At 41.1% G+C, this 19358-nt stretch overlaps 1 protein-coding gene across 1 annotated transcript in view; it reads right to left on the bottom strand.

Annotated features, from left to right (window-relative positions):
* Positions 1 to 18447, bottom strand: part of lrriq1 (leucine-rich repeats and IQ motif containing 1) — a 29729-nt gene extending 11282 nt beyond the window's left edge. The window contains 21 exon segments of the mRNA XM_047595391.1: positions 649 to 734; positions 823 to 894; positions 1116 to 1249; positions 2115 to 2195; positions 2624 to 2749; positions 3860 to 4040; positions 4557 to 4973; positions 7897 to 8076; positions 11561 to 11654; positions 11773 to 11846; positions 12032 to 12159; positions 12730 to 12923; positions 13223 to 13373; positions 13456 to 13608; positions 13884 to 15656; positions 15940 to 16014; positions 16278 to 16426; positions 17177 to 17291; positions 17378 to 17454; positions 17575 to 17671; positions 18119 to 18447. Coding sequence (XP_047451347.1) covers positions 649 to 734; positions 823 to 894; positions 1116 to 1249; positions 2115 to 2195; positions 2624 to 2749; positions 3860 to 4040; positions 4557 to 4973; positions 7897 to 8076; positions 11561 to 11654; positions 11773 to 11846; positions 12032 to 12159; positions 12730 to 12923; positions 13223 to 13373; positions 13456 to 13608; positions 13884 to 15656; positions 15940 to 16014; positions 16278 to 16426; positions 17177 to 17291; positions 17378 to 17454; positions 17575 to 17671; positions 18119 to 18235 — 4474 coding nt within the window. The 5' untranslated portion in view covers positions 18236 to 18447.
* Between the last annotated feature and the right edge of the window lie 911 nt (positions 18448 to 19358).

Genomic DNA, 19358 nt, shown 5'->3' with positions numbered 1-19358 from the left:
TTACAGCCGACATAGACCTGTGTGCTGGTGGAGCAAGATGACAAGAGCTCTGCTGTTGGAATCGTGCATTCGAAATTCTGATCAAAGAGCAGCCTTCCTCTACATGACCATGGCATGATATCCGTGGCAGAACTACTGTTTCTTGGAGCAGAGCAGAGGTGAGGTCACCTTTCAGTGGAGCCACACTCCACCACCACAATGAAACGGGATGAAAGTCATCACGGGATGACTTGTCAAGGGGTTTCTTGGCAATCGTTATTTCCTTTGCATGCGTTCAAATAAGGCCCAATAAGAGGCGACAGGCCCTGGCTTCTGCTGTCTGTTATGGCTCGTTAACGTACATGGGGTGGAAAGGTTCGGCGCTGTTGAAGCATGGCGGTAGGAACAAAGATGAGAACGAAAAGAGGCCAAATTAGAGGCGATTTTCTTCCCTTTTTAAAAGAAAAATGATTCTGTGCACTTGCAGCAGTTGTTTCGCTGATGTGACGGATGCGGTATAAAGATTAGGAATGAGCAAACAGAAATAAACAGTTTATGAAAACGATTCTTTTATACCCACATCACAAACAACCACACTCACCAGAAAAAGGCACAAACAAAAAAATCCTGAGAGCATATTTGGTATCATTCTGTTGCGAGGACACTCACCCCTGTGTTTCTTCTGCTCTTTCTTTGGCTTCATCTTCTGAGCTCTCTTCAGCATCAGAAGAGCTGTGTGGCTGTCAGTGAAGCCCCTGCAGACAAGGCAGAAACAAACAGAAAATTCTGTAAAATAACAAAACAGGAACCAAGAAGAAACAATGTATAAAGATAAAGTTTTACCATTCTTCCAGAATCTTTTCTGATCTTTCAGAGAGGCCACCCGGCACTGAGGTGGAAGCAGGAGACTTGCTTCTGAAATAATTAAGAGATTATTGTCCCTAATAAGAGAGTGAGACGTAGAAATGTACTAGTTTACTGGCACGAGACTTAACCAAGTTGCTGAGAGCCGCTTGTGTGTGTGTTTGCTTAAAGACTAGCTCAATCAATACTGTCACAAATATCTTATTTCTCTACTTTGAGCTTCTGCTGTGTGCATACTCAAACTGCATTACTGTGATGTCAGCAGAACCTACCTGTTGGAACTCTCTGGTGAAGTTCTTTGTGCAGCAGAGTCCACATGCTCCCCAGCCACCCACGCCTGCATCGGGCTCCATGCAAGCAGCGGGGGGAGTATGTACTGGGAGGGATCAAGACAGGGTCCAGGAGGCTGAAGTACATTTTTTTAAAGAATTAGTGTCAGTAATAATTTACCACTCCTATTACTTGATATTAGTAGATTTGTCATGTCAGCTTTTGTATTCTCTTAATTTGTGCCAGTAAAAGCTGAATCAACGTGTTCAGAAAGTTGTGATATTGGCACTTTAAAAGGAGAAGAATTAGAGCAGTAGAATTTAAGCTCTGCCTGGAGTTCATGTCCTCTGTATACCTTAGGGAAAATGAAATATAATGTATACAATAATATCTAGTCACATTTAACTCAAGAGCATATTTTCATTGTAGGTGTTTGACTGACATTTTTAACCAAAGCGAGTTTTCACACTTGTGGTATGCTCATATGTAAGTCAAACTAACAGCTTAATTACTCTCCAGATTCCATTTTCTCTTTGTCGAAGCGCTAAATTGTTCATTGCTGCCTTTGATGTGCACCTCAGTGTCAACACAATGAGGCCAGCCACGCCAGCAGCTGCACCCCATCAGCTGGCCTAAACTGGCTACCATGATGTACAGTGCTTAGCACGCTCCAAAGAAAAGATCCAACGAGAGGTAAATGAAGAGAGAGAAAAAAAAAAAACGGACGACAGTCCAGCCGGCATGAAAAATGACATCTGCTGGTGCTGAGCAACCTTCAGCCCTGCAGAAAATAATCTTGTTATTCAAGAGAATAAACTCAAAGATCAATCAGGGAGGGTGAGACGAATACTGGAGGTCGCGATAAGCCAGATGAGACCTGGGAATAGAGAATAACTCTTACATTAACATTAACTGGGCTGGTAAATCCTAAAATTCACTGGCCACTATGACTATGACAACAGCAAGTTTTAAGAATAATAGATAATATCCCAAGACTTTACCTTCAGAGACGGTGGCTGCTGAGGCGCAGGGTGTCTGGGAGGTGAGTTCTCAGAAAATGTCCAGCCTTTTTCCAGAACTGCCTTTTTGAAAATAGAAAATATACTTTTTATATGCGTGTCAGCACAGGGACAAACAACAAAGAAAGTATCTTCAGAATCACATGTAATATTGCAGTACAGTTATAATGAAGGTCAAGAAAATGGTAAAAATTATAACTCAGCATGTGTACATGTGTGTTTTGTATGTGTGATGAGTGTTTTTGGTGTGTGATGTGTGTATTTGTTATTGCTTGTCTTTATTAGTCTTTCTGTATTTTATTCTGTATTTTATCCACATTTGCTGGTGTCCTGTTTATGTATACACAAAGCACGTGTAAGCTAAATAAATATATATGCTTTTTGCATCTTTGCACCAACCCCCTTGTATCAACCCCCTATGTCTCTGAGGGGTGTGGGGTGAAGAATTACTGAACCGTGAAAGTGAAGAACACACGAACTTGTGTGCATACCTCATCGAAGATAAATTCATCCACGTTCACCTCCTCAAAGGTGTCATCCTGGCCAGCATCGGGCCATGTGACAGCAGCAAGAGCAGATGCAAGCCTCCTCCTCAGACTGAAGCCCCTCCAATGTGCCTGGAGGTACCCAGAGAAAGAAACTCTCCATGAATCACAGAGCAAACATAAATATGGTATGTTATCCCATTAGAGAGATAAAACATGTTAAGCCTTCTTTTAATTGCGGAGAGTTCTGCTGTCTGAACTCTGTGTGACTCTGGGCTGTTCTGAGACAAATGGAGCTCCAGTGTGCCTCTAAATCCTCCTATTCCCAATGGGCTCGGGGGGACACACTTCACTTCAAGTCGAGCCGCACAGGAATTCTAGAACTCTTACTACCGCACTTCTTTGGAATCTGATTAATCACTCTGTAACTTCCCACCCCCAACACACGCACACACACACATGCACGGTTCTACTACGCCACACTTTCTACCTTGGAGAGCCCTAAAGAACTCATCAAACACTTTTTGTGTTGAGAAGGGATTTGAGAGAGGTGTTGAGTAGCATGTTTTTCAGAACAGCAGCTTACACCTCTGCGCAGAGGATTAGCCGAGTAAGCCTCCATAGCGCATATGTGGCCTGAAGATCAATGTTCGAGGATGAGACCTGACATTTTCAGTGACAGTGACTTCAGCAACACTGGAAAAATGTTGTTGTCGCGGGTCTTGTAAGGTCCTTAATTAGACAATGAGAGGTTAATGAGTAGTTTCTTCTGAAGACATAACCATAATTCAGTTCAATTTTATTCTTCACAATGATCCAACGTTTCTCTAGACACTTCACAGAAGCCAAAGAGTAAAATCCCCAGAGCAGGAACTAAGACAACAGTGGCAAGGAAACACTCCCCTTTAACAGGAAGAAACCTTGAGCAGGAACCAGTTCATATGGAGGGTGTTTATTACTGTCTTTTCATATGTATGTAGACACAGTGAGTAACTGATAAACCCAACATATAACTTCCATCATTTATCATCTATTATTTGACAATTGCAAAATTCAGCCTCTCTAATGTATCTGTTCTTTATTTTAAGGATATCCATGGATATAATGACTGGATGGACTGAATATGAACTGTATTTACATTATGGGCACCAGTATATATGCTATATAACAAGGCAACACACAGAGTTTGTAAATTCTTGACCCAGCATTAACCTTCTGTTCAGTAACCTCAAAATGTTTTACCTGGATGACAGTCGCTGCGTAGTCTCGGCCAACAGCGCTCTGGTTAATAAAGGAGGGTCCCCGCTCTGGTGTCCCACCTCCTCCTCTTTCTCCTCCCTTTTCTGCAACGGGGGGGCCATGAATGTTCCCAAATTTCTGTTTGCATTTCCTCCAGTGCTGCTGAATCACGACTGCTGCCGTGCTGCTCCAAAAAGGACACACACACATGCACGTATAGACAAACACACACACAACGCGAGGGATATACATGATGTCATAGCACCTTCATCTTTCAAAACATGAATTTATTTCGGAGCAGACATCTGGAGAGCAGGACTCTGGAGAGTTTAAGCCTGTCCAAAGCCACCCTTCATATGAAAGATCTATTGTCCTCCCAAAGATAGCACAGTGCTAATGATAAAGCTGCGTGTTAAAATGAAGAAGATCTTCCACATCATATGCTGCAAATCAAATAGTGGAGGCTCCAATGATGACAAATACTCCGCAGCAGAAACTAATAAAATGGTGAGCTGCTATAAAAAGCATTATATAAAAACACATAGTGTTTGCTTTGAGACACTGGTGTTCAGTCGTGTACCATGAAAGAATGTAGAGGTTTTCATTACATACATCCGACAAGCTGACCTGTCATCAGCAGTGTAGTGTTTAATGGAATGGACACACAGAAGAAGATGACACTGACTCAGGTAAAACTTACTTTTTGAGGTGCAAGTCTTGTTGGTTGGACACAGGTTCTTTTTCTGGATTAAAGGAGGTTGTTTTTCCTTTTGTTGCGAAGGAGAGGACACTGCCAGAGTTCAGTTTGCTAACTGATGGCTCCGGACCCGTTTTAACACCATCAAAAGCGTCAAGGCAACTCTCTGCAGCCGGCGTCTCCTCAAAAGTCCAGTAGCTGCGTCTCAACTTGTTCCTGCTTAGAATGGCTGGTGGTATTTTTGGGTAATCAGCAACGATGGTGTCCACCTCCAGTGTTTCGGTCTGTGTTTGGACAGTAGCCCAGTGCTCATCACACACAGTGTTGTCACCATATTCATGGGCAAATCTCTGCTCCTCGGCCAGCTTCAGAGTCAGAGTGAAATGCCTCATTACAGCATCCAAGGAAGATGAAGCACTGCTGGAAACAAAAGCATATGAAACATCACTGTTTGGATAAAGCACTCAATTCAGAATATGAATGAGTTACTGTGATTGAGTGTGCCCTTGTGACTTAGTCCAACACATCATTTTGTGAAATTAAATCTTTTTTTAATCCCAATCAAACCCACTCACTGGATTTACAGTTTGCAGAGGATCATGTTGACAGAACCTCCTGCGTGTAAAGTCTGAGTCAACAAACACATTAATGGTGATTTGTATTTCGTGAGCCCTCAGCAAAGTGACGGCACTTGGGGAAATGTTATGAAATTTGAGCTAAATTTGAGGATCGTGCCAATTCTGCACAAATGTACCCACAAATATACATTAAGAGAAGCCGTTTTCAGCTTTTTTCATTTAATGTGATTTTGAGTTGACGTCTGTGGTGCAGATTGCTCTGACACTGGGAAATTCACCAAGCCCAAAATAAGTAAATCCTTCATGGATCATTGGATCTGGAAAGCAGAGCAGTTACAACTTGTACAGTTCAGGTTTATTCGCAGTACGTACAGTACGAAAAGTAAGGAAATGTTTTTGTTTCCAAAACAGATTACAAATCATAGTTATAATATAGAAATCACACCGAAGGCTATTACAAAACCCTTGCTTAGTGTTGAACCACAGTTCAAATAAACATGCTTATTTAGAGTCAGATTTGCGATTCCATGAAATTAAATTAGGTTCAGAGTCATTTAGTTTGGAACATGCTATTACAAATAGTATTAGAGGAGCTAAAATTAGCACTCTTAATTCAATCCATTCTTTTGCAACACATAAAATCTTATATTGAATTAATGAAATATCAGATTTTTTAGTTCCTATTCTTGACCAGTTCACCTGAGGTGAGTGTGTGCTCATACGTCTGTGTGTGTGTGTGTGTGTGTGTGTGTGTGTGTGTGTGTGTGTGTGTGTGTGTGTGTGTCTGTGTGTGAGAGTGAGAGCTCCCTGTCTCTTCTGTGTCTGCCCTAATACCATATAATGTCCCTTTCATTGAGGGGATAAACTGACTACAAAGCCACCTCAATGGAAACTTAATGAATCTATTAGCAATGCCTGTCCCTGTCTTCAAGCCTGAGGGGCCAGAGACACTCGACCAGTCTGGAAGGCCAGTAGCTTTAAGTATTACAGCTCCTTCTCGACAAAGACCTAGCTCTTCACTCTCAGTGGGGCAAGAGAGAAGAGTCAGGGGGTCCCAAAAGACTGTGACCCCAGTGACCTCCATCTCTGTACCTGCTGGTTCACTGCAGGGTCACCATGTAGCAGAAAATCAAGATTACAGCTGCTATGATGGCGATAGAAAAATAAAGCAGTGTTAAATTCTAATATGATTTGTAAATACCAAACTCTGATGACTTGTCTTTTTTAATTACATTTCAGGACATTTAGAGGCTCTAGTATTTGCCGTTGCCTTATCATATGGGTGTTTCCAGCAGAAATCATTGCAGCAGTAACATTACTGGGAGGGAACTGAAGACAAGTCCAGTTTACTTTAGAATGAATCTGAGTCTACAACTTCGCCAATATAATCTTCCAAAAAAAAAATAATAATAACATTTCTATCTCATGTAATCACACAAGTGCACATAAACTTTTATTTTGGATGCTTGTTTCACAAGTAGGTGCCTACTGCCTGAAGGCAAAACATTTTAGTTACAAATTTTCAAAATGAGCCCTTAGCAACCTCAACAAGTAAAATGTGTGAAGCAGAGTCGTTCTCCAGTATTCAGCCTGCAACCTTCTGCACATCCTTAATACACCTCTTAGCATCCCACCTTCCAGTCACCAGCAGACTGACGTGTGGCACTGTTCTCACCTCGTCTAAACCCCAGTCTGACACAAGGTCAGGCTGGGGGTTAAATGGCTGTGTTGGCTCTCGCAAGGCCCCAAAAATGGCCCATTGTCCAGAGGCCAGGGGGCTAGAGGGCACACAGTGAGGGGTGAAGCGAGGGGAGCGCCACGCTACCCCCCCAAGCCATAGGAGTCCTCAGTGTGACCCGCACGGGTAGCGGCCGCCACGTTTCATCTTTTGTGCTGTGTAATTTGGAAGGGTCAGGAAGATAAGCAGAAAGTTGACCACTGTTTTAAGTGCTGGTGGTCCAACTTGCATAGGAGCGTCAATGTGTGCGGAGGCCAGTGACACTGAAGGACTTGTGAAAATAGACGGACGTTGTCTTTAGGCTCACTACGCCCTATGTATCAGACATAACAAGGGGATAGCTAACATTCCTCACTGCTTGATGTCTGTATGTCTAACAGGATGATCAGCAAAATTTACAAAAATGCAATATGACCTCCTGTAAACAGGCTTGAAGTCATTTATACTGTCTTATTCTTTTATGTTTTATTCTACCATTTAACTCGGTTTTTCTTTTAAAGTGCATTCTAATCCCTTTATAGATTTGCCTCCTGCATGCGAGTCTAATCAAATTTCCTTCCCTCTTTTCCGTAGAAGCACTATCAATCAAACATATATACAGCAGAGACTGGCCGAGCTTGTGTCTGCACTTCCAAGCTGAGACGCGTTCTTTAGGTAATTTATTTTGGAAATTATATCACCTGACAAAGAGGATAGCGGGTGATAATGAGTGAACATACCATCTGTAACACTGGAACCGCAGTACACATCAATAAATGTATCTGAGATGAGCACTTTTAGCCATCCTCCCCAAGAGCTGCTTTCAAGCTCCTTCAAAAGTCAGTCACCACACATTTTAGTTTACAAATGCAGATGATCTCTACTGTCAGTATGTGATGCAATAATGATGAGGAAAATGATGCAATTTGACCAACAAAAGAAAGGGTTAACCACACATTTATAGGTCAGGCACCTATGCCACCGTATACTCTCACTGCTGGTACGCTGACAGTACATCTACGCAACCAGACAGTATTATGTCTCTTACCTGAGCTCCCTGCTGTGATGCTGCTGTAAATCACGAGTGTGCTGAAGCTGAGCCTGACAGAGTGTTAGGAAGCTGCCTGAGGCCAGGGCGACCTGTTGAACAGCAGGGGGCGAGAGAAACGAGTCTGTCTGCTGCCTATCACTGGCGCTCAGGCCAGGCAATGCTTTCTGTAGTGTGGCTCTGAAAAAGAAAGAATAATGGATAAAATAGCAGCCACTTGTTGTTTAATGTCAGTATTATTGACAATAAATCTTTGAACAAATAGGCTACTTAGATGGAAAAGATATATTTCAGCCACAAATCAGATTTGTATTTTAATCCCACATAAGACCATATTCAAAACTAAACCCAAGTAAAAAACATGATCACAAAAATTCCTTTTGCATTTATCATTTGCACACATTTAAATCTGCGGTTACATTCACATTTCTGTCTTTTAAGGAACAATACTACACTATACACTGCAGTGAATACAAACTACTTCACGAGACCTAAACGGATAAACAACATGAACAGAACTCAAACCAGAATTTCAGACGCAGTGGAGACATTTTTACATTAGACACATGTTTTGGAAGGGATACAAAATAACATGAAGACTTTAATTAATTTTTGACCTGTTCTATATTTCAAGCAAGTTATTATGTAAATGTAACTTGTCAGATAATCACCAGTGTCTTGCTGAAAACTCTCATTCAGCAGATCTACCTGGAGGTTAGAAAGCTGATATCGAGGAGTTAGAGCAACCATTTGTGTTTTGTCTGACAGAATCCCTCAGCCTCTGAACTACAAGCAGATCAACGCGTTTACAGTGACTTAATGATCCCCTGGTATGAAAACCGTAAGCTGGGATCTATGCGTAGTTAAACAGCTACTTATTAAAACCTTACCAACGGACATATGTTTGCTAGTATGAGCCTTCACATGGAGGGGAGCCCTGGATGTCTGTGAGTCTGGGGGAGAGGTAACTGCTGCCTGAGGCTAAGGATGTACAAGCAGAGGAATCTCAGCTATCTGCCAGAGAAACAGACTCAGAGCATCTACCAGAGGAGCACTGGCCAAATGTGGTCTGTGTTCAGTGGGAAAATGTGGAGCTGGAAACTCTACAGGACACCAGGGAATGGCAACAATAAAATCAGTACAAAAAAAAAAAAAAAAATACAAGCCTTCAGGCTGCAGAAATCAAGAACTGGGTTTTTCAAAATTGATTCGCAGAGCACCATATGCTCTTAAATCTTGCCTAGCACGTCACCAGAGAAGGATAAAACATGTGCTGAGGTGAAACCTCTCATTTACTGGTTCAGATGGATTCATAAAGGGTGCATATGTGAATATTTGAGACCGTCTTACTTTATAATGCGCACGTAAAGTTCTTTACATGCACCACCCTTATTGTGGTTTTTATGACCCCTCTTGTTGCCTATAATTTTTAACCATCACTTTATTGGTTTCAGAATCTCACCAGAAGACTGTAGCCAAAAATAAACCAGCTGGCTAACACTGGCACAGTAATAGATTTTTGTGGAAAGTTTTATTGACCCATGGTGATCATGTTTTATGCACTAAATTCACTGGATTACTTAAAGCCTAAAAAGCCTACACCAATAACTTCATATTAATATATTCATTTTACGTTCAGCGAGAGAGAATAATTCTTGAGGAGAAAGTAAAGAAGGTAGAATTATATATAAGAAAGCTATACACAGATAAAATGCAGAGTTTTCAAGATCCCTCAACCACCCAGAGACAAAGGCGTGGGATTGAATCTGTGCACCGTCACTACAGTGCAGTTTTGTTGTGGCTGTATACTCTGTATACGTATGCACTTTTCAACACAGATCGGGATCCCCGCCCTTTGGGCATGATTTCTGGCTGCCTTCAAGTGAAACTCCAAAACCCAAACAAGACCTGTTGGTTGTAACATAAGCTCACTGAGGTGGGATGGGAAATGTAATCCAGTTCAGAAATGGACGCCACTTAGACACACGTGTGACGTGGCAGGGTAGACCTACATACAAAATAATTCAATGCCGTAAATTGTTGATGCTCACAATGGATGATTCTCACTTAAGAATTGGGGGAAATGTGATATGATCTGCAATGTACTCAGTAGTTTTTATGATGTTTCCAAAGTACAAAGAATCAGGAATTACATAGAATGCTTAAGTGCCACCATGTAGCTGAACAATTCAGGTCATATGAATCTTATAGTTATATCTACACTGGATGCAGGTTGAATCTCTTCAAAACTGATATAAATGTCGTCCTCCTATCAGAGGAAAACACTGTTCTTGGCTCAGATTTCTTCAGCCTCCTTCTCCAGCCTGTTTGAGCACAAGTCCGTATTTCATTTAGTGAAGACTTCCTCCAAAACACAGGCCCTTAAAATGGCCCTGATTAATCAGGCCCAGTGTTTTCTTCAGCTATGTCTCCTGGATCAGGGGCTGCCTACAGGGAGTGTAATTCTTAGCGCTTGCCTTTTGGTGCTTTAATTTAGCCGATGTTATCACTGGCTCAGGATGAAAGGGCCGGGGCAAGAGTGAGGGAAATACTGGAGGTTAATTCCACTGCTGGCACTGGAGGTTAAGTAAAGTTCAATGAAATATTAAGGTAACGTTTCAGTTGAGGCTTAAGACGGAAAAAAGTGGCCACAAGTTGAGGTTATTCTGGACCGAAAAAATATTCAACAAACTAAATCCACAAATACAAAGATTTTACATACTCTTTGTCAGGTTCATTGAACACAATGGAGAGGAGTGGTTTAACATATGGTGACTGCTTTAAGTCAAACTGACCAGTGAGATCTCTTTAATACAAAAGTCTGACTGTCAGACACAAGAATGTTGTAAAACTGAAACACTAAGGACTTTCTGGTGGGGTGAGTATTGATTTTCACATTTTTCTGTTTCAAATGGGTGTGAGTCACCCTGAAGAGCCAAATAACTTTGAAAACCTACAACAGTTGACATCACTGCTTATCACAGTTGAATAGAAGCAAAAGAAATACAAGTGGTCATTGCATATTTTTCATATAAAATCACTGCGAATGTCGTAACATGGGCAAAATATTTAGACACTCAGCTGTAATTGCATGAGCAAATTGACAAAGAAAAGATAATTGATTTTTCTGCTGTATCAATATTTTGTGAATTTTGAGCACACGATGCAGCATACGTACACACAGATGTGTGAGGAACCTCCCGGTAATCTAATAGGCAGCGTGGAATCACAGTGGTAATCCTGGGGAGCGGACAGGGAGACCTGTGTTCAACTGGAATGTTTAGACTACCTGAGTCAACAGACCCAATCTGTGATGGAGAAATAGTGGCGTTCCTTTGAACGACCATCACAGCAAGCGATGCTTCCCAAAATAAGGAAGTTAAAATTGTGCAAAATAATTCCAGAAAGACCTACGGGAATTTCTAATGACTTTATTTGAAACTGTGTCGCAGGTAGCGCAGAGGACAGGAGGACAGTATGCCCATGTAAGAGTTTAACAGCCGTCCAGAAAATGACAGAGCATTTGGGATTTTTGAATTAGCTTAATGCAGCAGCACTGCCTGTTGTCTCCTGGATGCAGATGGATACAGATTAGATAGCGGTCACTGGTAAAACAGCAGCACATGTCATTTGGTTAACCTCCCCCATCCAGGCGTTGACTTACCTCCAGCCATGCTCCTGCCGAAGAGGATTCCCAGTGACCTGAACTTCTTGCAGGAACTGACAACCTTCCAGATTGTCACACACATTCCGAACCTCTGCCAGGGAAACAGAATCAACAAGACTGAAACCATTAGGTCAGGACAGGAGAGTTCAGTTAAACATTTAGTATTAGGGGAAGTGAATAAATAAGGATTAATCATAACATCATGTTACCTGACAGGCAGTTGAACCTAAGATCCAGATTTTCAAGGGAAACAAAATCAGACATGGAGGGCAGCTGGGTAATTCTGGGAAACAAAGAGATTCCTTAGAACTCAGTTAAAACCTGCACCATATTTTAATCTAGTGTGGATGTCGAAATCATTAGGAAAAATCCCACATCACGTTAAAGTGAAAACAGAAAGAAAATTCATAGTGTTGTTTTGCGTTTACACCACTTAGGCCAAGACAGACTGGAGGAATGCTTTTGTACCTGTTTTGGGCTGCAGAGAGATGTTGTAAGAGGGGAAGCCAGCAGGCAGAGAGGTCCTGAAGGGACGAGATGCTGTTGTCGTCCAGATGCAGCTCTCTGAGGAGGACCTGGTTGTTCAGACTTGGGGGCTGATGTAGAAACAGAGTAAAGGTGTCAGTTAAGTCTAGTCACACTGTGAGGTTAGACCAACTTTACATTGCTGCTGCGCCCGCAGCATCTAAAGAACCCATCTATCATTGTCAGCTGATCTAGTCCTGCTGTGGTAACTGTTGTCAGTATCAGTCACAAGGAAGGCTCGTCAGGAAATGAGTGGTGCAATTAGAAATACTGATCATGTTTACACTATCGTGCTACTATTAGTTTAATTTTGATGAATGCTTTTTCTTTTGTGAGATATGCTACATCCAGTAGTCGCAATAATTCAGTACACAACATTATGTTATTTGACATTCAGTGTACAAAAGAAAAAACATGACTTTGCTACAAACAACACATTCAACATATATAAGGTTTATTGAACTTCAACAGTCGACAGTAGAGCAAAAAGGTGCAAAAAGTACCAAAAAAACAATGTGGGCCTAACTTTTTAAAAGCCCTTTCACCCCCTCAGATGTCCAAACACTGCTCACAAACTTGAAATACAGACAACGCTGACATAAGATGTAATGCTTTCAATCATCATCTATTTCTGTAATCACCTCAGAAAGGCTGTTGGCTCTCAGATCCAGTGTGTGGAGCAGCGCGCTGTTCTCCAGACCCTCCACTCTCGCCAGGTGGTTGTGTGAGCAGTCCAGGTCAAGGAGTGTGTACACGTCTCTCAGCCCTTTGGTGCTGATCAGCTGGTTGTGGTGCAGTGACAACCTCTGCAGTCTCCGCACGGACTCCAGACCAGCTAGTAAAGAGATGGAAATCATTTGTTCAGACTGTGTTCTGTGTTCTAGATGAGTCTGAATATAAGCAGAAGACAAAGCATGTCTAAAATTGTTAAATGATACAATCCAAGTACAGTCTACATGTATGATACAGTGAATTGATACAATCATTTTAAGTCAACAAAATCCATGGTCCCAGAAAAGGGAGATACTGCCCTCTTGTGGACTTCTTAGTAGGAGGCCAGAACATTTTGACAAACACTCTAAACTCAGGTAATCTCACTGTCTCATGAGGTATAAGGAATTCACTGCTTCTCACCGATGCGGGTGATGGAGTTGTGTGAGAGGTCTAAGACGTCCAAATTATCAGCGCCGCTTAAACCATGAATGGACGTTAATTTGTTGTGGGCAAGTCGAAGAACTCGTAGACCGGTCATGTTTTCACATTCCACGTATGAGATCTCATTTTCCTAAGACAAGACAAATGAGTGATCATTTGAAAAACAAGAAAACCAGATGCCACAACTCTTTCTATTCTAACGCTATAATCACCCGCAGATCAATGTAGCGGAGCTCTCGTAGCTGGCCGATGCCTTCTAAGGATCGGAGGCCACAGCGTCTGAGAGTGAGGGACCGAAGCTGAGGGCACTGGGCAAGAGTGGACAGGCTGCAGCCAGGCAAGTCCTCCAAGGTCACTGTGGTTAACTGAAACAGAGGCAAGATATCTGAGGAGTTTTCTGGCATTTTCAGAGGTAAACACAGCAAAGGGTCATTTACTAATACTTACAAATTGTATGGTAATGTCTGCTAAGCCATGTAAAGAATTTAAGTCAGCTAGACCTAAAAACATTTGAATGTGGAGACCAGTGTATGAGGAATACTGTTTCAGATTCTGAATTACACAAGCAGTGGGCACAAAATATGTCAAGGGACTAAACGATTTCTCTTGTGTGTCTGTATAGTGGTTGAGCATTTGTTACCTCTTGCAGACATGTGCAGCCTGTGGACTGCAGCAGGGTGTGTGTGCAGAGAGGGGGCAGACTGCTGGCCTCGGCCACCCTCCTCGGCCCTCTCCGACTCTGGACACATGCTCTCTGCTTCCTCCTGTTCTGGAGGGAGAGTTTGGACCAGGGGACGCAGTCCTTCATCCACGCCAACCTCTTCTGCTCTGTGTGATCTGAAAGACACGCAGCTGAAGAGCAGGAAGTGGAGGGGGACAGTGCTGGTGGTTGGTCTGTAGTTTTATACGTGGGGGTCTGGCTGATGGTCTGGTCGTGTTGTTGTAAAGTTTCAGAGTTGCTGGGACAGTCTGCAGAGTCACTGTGTGAAGGAGCAGGGCCTGAGGATGTCAGCGTAGACTTGAGGGGGCGTCCAGTACTGCTCGTATTATCCTTTTTCTCTGTGTCATGCTTACTAATGTCGCTTTCTTTAAATCTTCGTTCTCCTGTTTCTATGTTTTCTGCTTTTACACTTCTTGTCCCGTCCTCCTTTTCTATCTTTGTTTCTTCCTGCCTCTCCTGATCTTTTCTGTTTCTCTCATCTTCAGTTACTTTGTTATCTGCTTCATTCTCCTGCATTTGTAGTTTTATTTCTTCTTCTCTGTTCCTGCATTCCTCTTCTTTCCGTCTCTTAATTTCTTTCTCCAACTCTTCAGTCTGCTCTTCCTCTTTTGTCTTCTTCTGCTCTTCCTTCTCTCTCATATATACATTTTCCATACCATGTCTTTTCTCCTCAACCATTCCCTTTTCTTCACCTCCCTCTTCCTCCCTCCTTACCGGTTCATGCAGCATTTTATTTTCAACTTCTGTCTTTCTACCGTCTTCTTCACTTCTTCCCTCCACCTCTTTTTTCACCATCTCCTGTTTTGTCCTCACCTCAAGCTCCTTCGTAACTCTCAACTCTTCCTTATCCCTCCTTTTCCTCTCCACTTCTCCCTTCTTTTCAAGCTCATCCACTTTAGTTTTCTTCTCCTCTTCCTCCCCTGTCATATATTTATTTTCCACACTATGTCTTTCCTCCGTGTCCATTCTTTTTTCTTCACCTACCCCTTCTATTCTCCTCATCTGGTCGTGCGTCATCTTATTCTCAGCATGCGATGTTCCTCTTTCCTCTTCACTTTTTCTCTCTTCAACCTTCTTCCCCTTCTCCTCCTGCTTCATCATCACATCCGGCTCCTTAGTTATTCTCACCTCCTCCTCATCCTTCTTTTTTCTTTCTTCTTTCTCCTTACTTCCTCCTTTTTCATCCTCCATCAGCTCTTTTCCAGTCTCTTCTATCAATTTTTTCTCATCTTTGTCTTTTTGTTTTTCTTTTATTTCCTCATTTCTTCTCTCCTCCTCTTCCCTCATTTGTATTTCTTTCCCTTTCCTCTCTTCATTTTCCTTCTTCTTCTCTTCCTCTAATTTGTGTTCTTCCTCTTCCCTTTTTCTCTTTTCCTCTTCCCCCTTCTTTTTCATCTGCTCCTCTTCTTTATTTCTTCCGTCTTCTTCTTTAAGTCTCATTTCTTCCATTTTTCTCTTTTCTTCTTCATCTATTTGCTTTCTCTCTTCTTGCCTTTTCCTCTTATCCTCCTCTTCATTCTTCCTTTTTTCTTCTTTTTCTTTCATTTTCCTTTTTTCTTCCTCTTCTCTCTTCCTCTTTTCTTCCTTGTCCTTCTCCCTCCTTACCTCTCATTCTTCTTTTCTCTTCTTTTGCTCCTCTTCAATCATGCTCCTCTCTTTATCCACCCGTTTTTTTAAATTACTAATCAGTTCCTGTTTGGAAAAGACTACATTTACAATGTTGCTAGTTGTTACATTTTATTGATTGACATGAGCTCAGAAATAATTGAACAAGCCAAATGGAAATTGTAAACTACCCAAGACTTTTCCCCCTTTCCCCCTTTATTATTTATTAGCTGGGCGACGGTCTGATTTCATTCAAATATTACAAAAACAACACAGCCCTCTACATGATTGCATTGTGCTGGTAATAATAGTAATGGCCAGTAGTTACTAAAATGCAGGAAATTCACAAACCATAACAAAGCATCCACACCTGTTGAGCCAGAAACTCCTCTTCAAGTTTTTCCTGCGCTCCCTTTGCCATCAGTTCAAGTTCCATCTGTTGAAGCTGGAGACAGAAAGTGATATATTTATGAGAAAATAGTGGTACACCTTACATTAAAAAAATATATTAGCTATCGTGTATGTATATTTTCCATGATATTCAACTATCTGTGCACTACAAAGAATAAAATCCATCCCCTTGTCAGTTTTTCTGTAAGGACATTTAAGGGAACACATTTGTAGCAGTAGATGAATTCATATTAGCTCATCTGTTGCACTTAGATTTTTCTATTATTATTATTGTGTTGAGAGGATGGGGTCAATTACCTTCTCTGCCTCCATTATCTTCCTCAGCTCCTCCTGGAAGTCTACTTCCCTTTGTCTTCTTTGCTCCTTTTTCTCCTCTACATCAAATTCATTGATTTTCAATGTCAAATAATTCTGATCCTCAATATATTCATCAGTTTCATCGTCACCTGTGACAAGTGCAAAAGGTTAAATATTATATACTGTGGTAATTCACCAAGCAAGGACTAAACCAGGAATATGTGTAGGCCTTAAATCTGGCTTGTAGTTTGTCATCCTTCCCTATATTTAAAAATATAAAATAAAAATATATATTATATATAATATATAAAAATAACTGAATGCATAAATAAATCTATATCCTCATCACCATTTATGATGTGGACCAGATGTAAACCACATGGTTAGTGCCCTTTTCTATGTTTTGTCCCAGACTTGTAAATTTAACACTCAAAAAGCAGCTAAATGAGGCAACAGCGCTCCCTTGTGGTTGTACAAAGAGCATTCTTGTGTATGTCTGTGAAGGTTCTCAGTCATCCAGGTCATGGTAATCCAACAAAGCGATGAATAAGGTCGGGTGGATTTGTCGAAGATTCTTGTGTATTGTCAGAGTTTCACGAGTTAAATGAAAATGTGATTTGATTACGGCTGTAAATACTTTAGATGATTTTGTAAAGTACTAAAACAATATTGTTTTCCATGAATCATTTATGTTATTCACAATTAAGTTCACATCAATTACTAACAAGTCATGCCGGATTAGACTTTAACCTTTCAAATACGCACATGACAAATAAGAAAGGATTCTTTGTGCACATTTTGTTTAATTACATATTCAAAGGAGTTATTTCAAAATTTGAGACAAATCCTATGAGATATACTGTACATATTTCATTCATGTTTCTAAGCATGTACTCTACCTCCGTTGTTGGGACTCATTGACCCATTGTGAGCATAAAGTGTTTGCATCTCTCCTGGGTCATAGAGAAGGTGGTGGTCAGTCGTGTCATTCACATTTTCAGTTAAATGAAAGACCTGTAGAGGGAAAAACATATTTGCCATTATATTTGGATACCATACAGTAAGACATTTGAGAATATAGTGTAAAGAGAAATATTGACCTGCTCATTTACTTTCATCATTTCCTTATTTAGCTCAATAGGCGTCCCGTCTTCAGTGAGACAGGATGCAGTGATGTCTGTGATGCAATAAAAGAAAGCACAGATATCACCTGGTATCATCTGGAATCAGTCTCAGCCACTTTAATATCTATACAACTAAATCTATTCTGTTTATACTAATCTACAAGTTTCCATACCTCCAAGGTCCTCGAGAATGAACTTTTCACAAGCTGCTGCTCTGCTCTTTGAGCTTTCAAAGTAGCTCAGTAGAGATGAAGGAATATCACCTGAGGCCTATATTCAGAAAAGATTTAGATATTAGTGTGTGGTGCCATTATGACATGTGTGTGTTATGGGTCTAGAACACTCCCCCCAGCCACCCCCATAACTTCCACAATATGGCAATAATCTCTTGTTTTATCCAGTTTGGATTCACAAGGGTGTTACTCCTAATTGGTCGAGTTTTTGTTTTGTTTAGTTTGTTTTGTTTTGTTTTTTTAGCATTCAATTTCATTTTCTTCACTGTTGATGTGAAACACTGATTTGAATAAAAAACAACACATTAAAATAAAGAAGATACATGTAAAACCATTACCAAAATCCAACACCCACTCAGCAAAAAATAATAAGTTAACTACAGTTAATGGCTGATTTTGGATACATTTTGTTTCCTCTTCTGTTTTATTTTATTTTTTTAATTTATTTATTTTTATTTCAGGTCAGGTAAACTCACAAACATACCGGCTCTTCGTGACATGAAAACCCTTCGTGTTCTTCTTTAGTATCGTCAGTATCAGAGCCGACTAGTTCGTCCTGGTCTGAGCTGAGTGATTCACACACCTCGTTAGCATCCGTCATGGTTTCCAGACGGCAGTGACTCGTTGGTCCGTTAACGCCCTATTATAACATAGTCGGGAAGTTATCGTAAATACCGCAAAATATACTTGCTGTTTTCGTTTTGTTTTTTTCGTTTTTTTTTTTTTCTTCAAAATAAGTTTTTGTGCACGTAAGCTAATTTGACACTTGCTAGCTTCAGTCAGAAAGGTCCTTGTGCCTCGGAGGTACTTTAGTCTCCATAGAAACAAGACAGTAAACTACGTGGTCTCGTAAGGAACACAGTGCAAAACGCAAAGGAAAAAATACTCTGTGCTTTCAACGCAGCAACAACGATAACATTGTCTGTTTCATTAGGACTATTCGTGGAACTATCTTAAATTGAACATACCTGTTAAAATTTAAACAACCGTTCTTTTGGATATGTGTGGCTGTATTACTTTTGTATTACATTGTTGCTATTTGGGCAAGAGGACATATTGTAAGAGGTAAGTCCTCCTAATGCATTAATTTATTGGCAAGAGTAATATTAAAATACTGTAAATGAAATGATTGATTGACATTTTTCTCCTACAAAAGTTGTGAAACTTTCCACTCTTTCAAATGAATGCCAGTCTTTGGTAAAATGTGCAATCTGAGAACAAGAAAGCTGCTTAGATCATATAAAATGTAGTGTCACTGACTTCTGTGGGCATTTTGGGCAGCCAGCTAGAAGGGGTCAGTGAACCCAAGACCTGAGGGGAATCACAGGACCAGAAGAACAAAATCAGTTGGGCTGTGAACAATGCACACTTTTTCCACAGCATTTCTGATCACAAAGACCGGTTCCTCTCTCCCGTGGTGAGGGCTCTGCACCCGTGTTGTACTCCTTCTCTTTGAGGAGATTCCAGTGGCCCACACAGGTTTTCCCATACACATTCCTGACGGCTTTCTCAAAGGAACCCAGTCTCCTTCCTCAGAGATCCAAAGAAAAACAGCTTGTCCTCCATCCCAATGCATTGGTCAGGAGACACATTAAGGCCTGTCCTCTGTTCTCGTAATGTTTGTGGACAAAAATACAACAACAGAATGGCGCCAGATCAGACCAATTTTTCCTTTAAAGGCCAAAACAATGAATGACCACATCTACAGCTTTTAACCTTTCAGC

Source organism: Mugil cephalus, chromosome 10 (genome assembly GCF_022458985.1).
Source record: "Mugil cephalus isolate CIBA_MC_2020 chromosome 10, CIBA_Mcephalus_1.1, whole genome shotgun sequence".
NCBI classification, from domain to species: Eukaryota; Metazoa; Chordata; class Actinopteri; order Mugiliformes; family Mugilidae; genus Mugil; species Mugil cephalus.
Note: the sequence above shows the minus strand (reverse complement) of the source record. Positions and strands in the feature narration are given on the sequence as shown.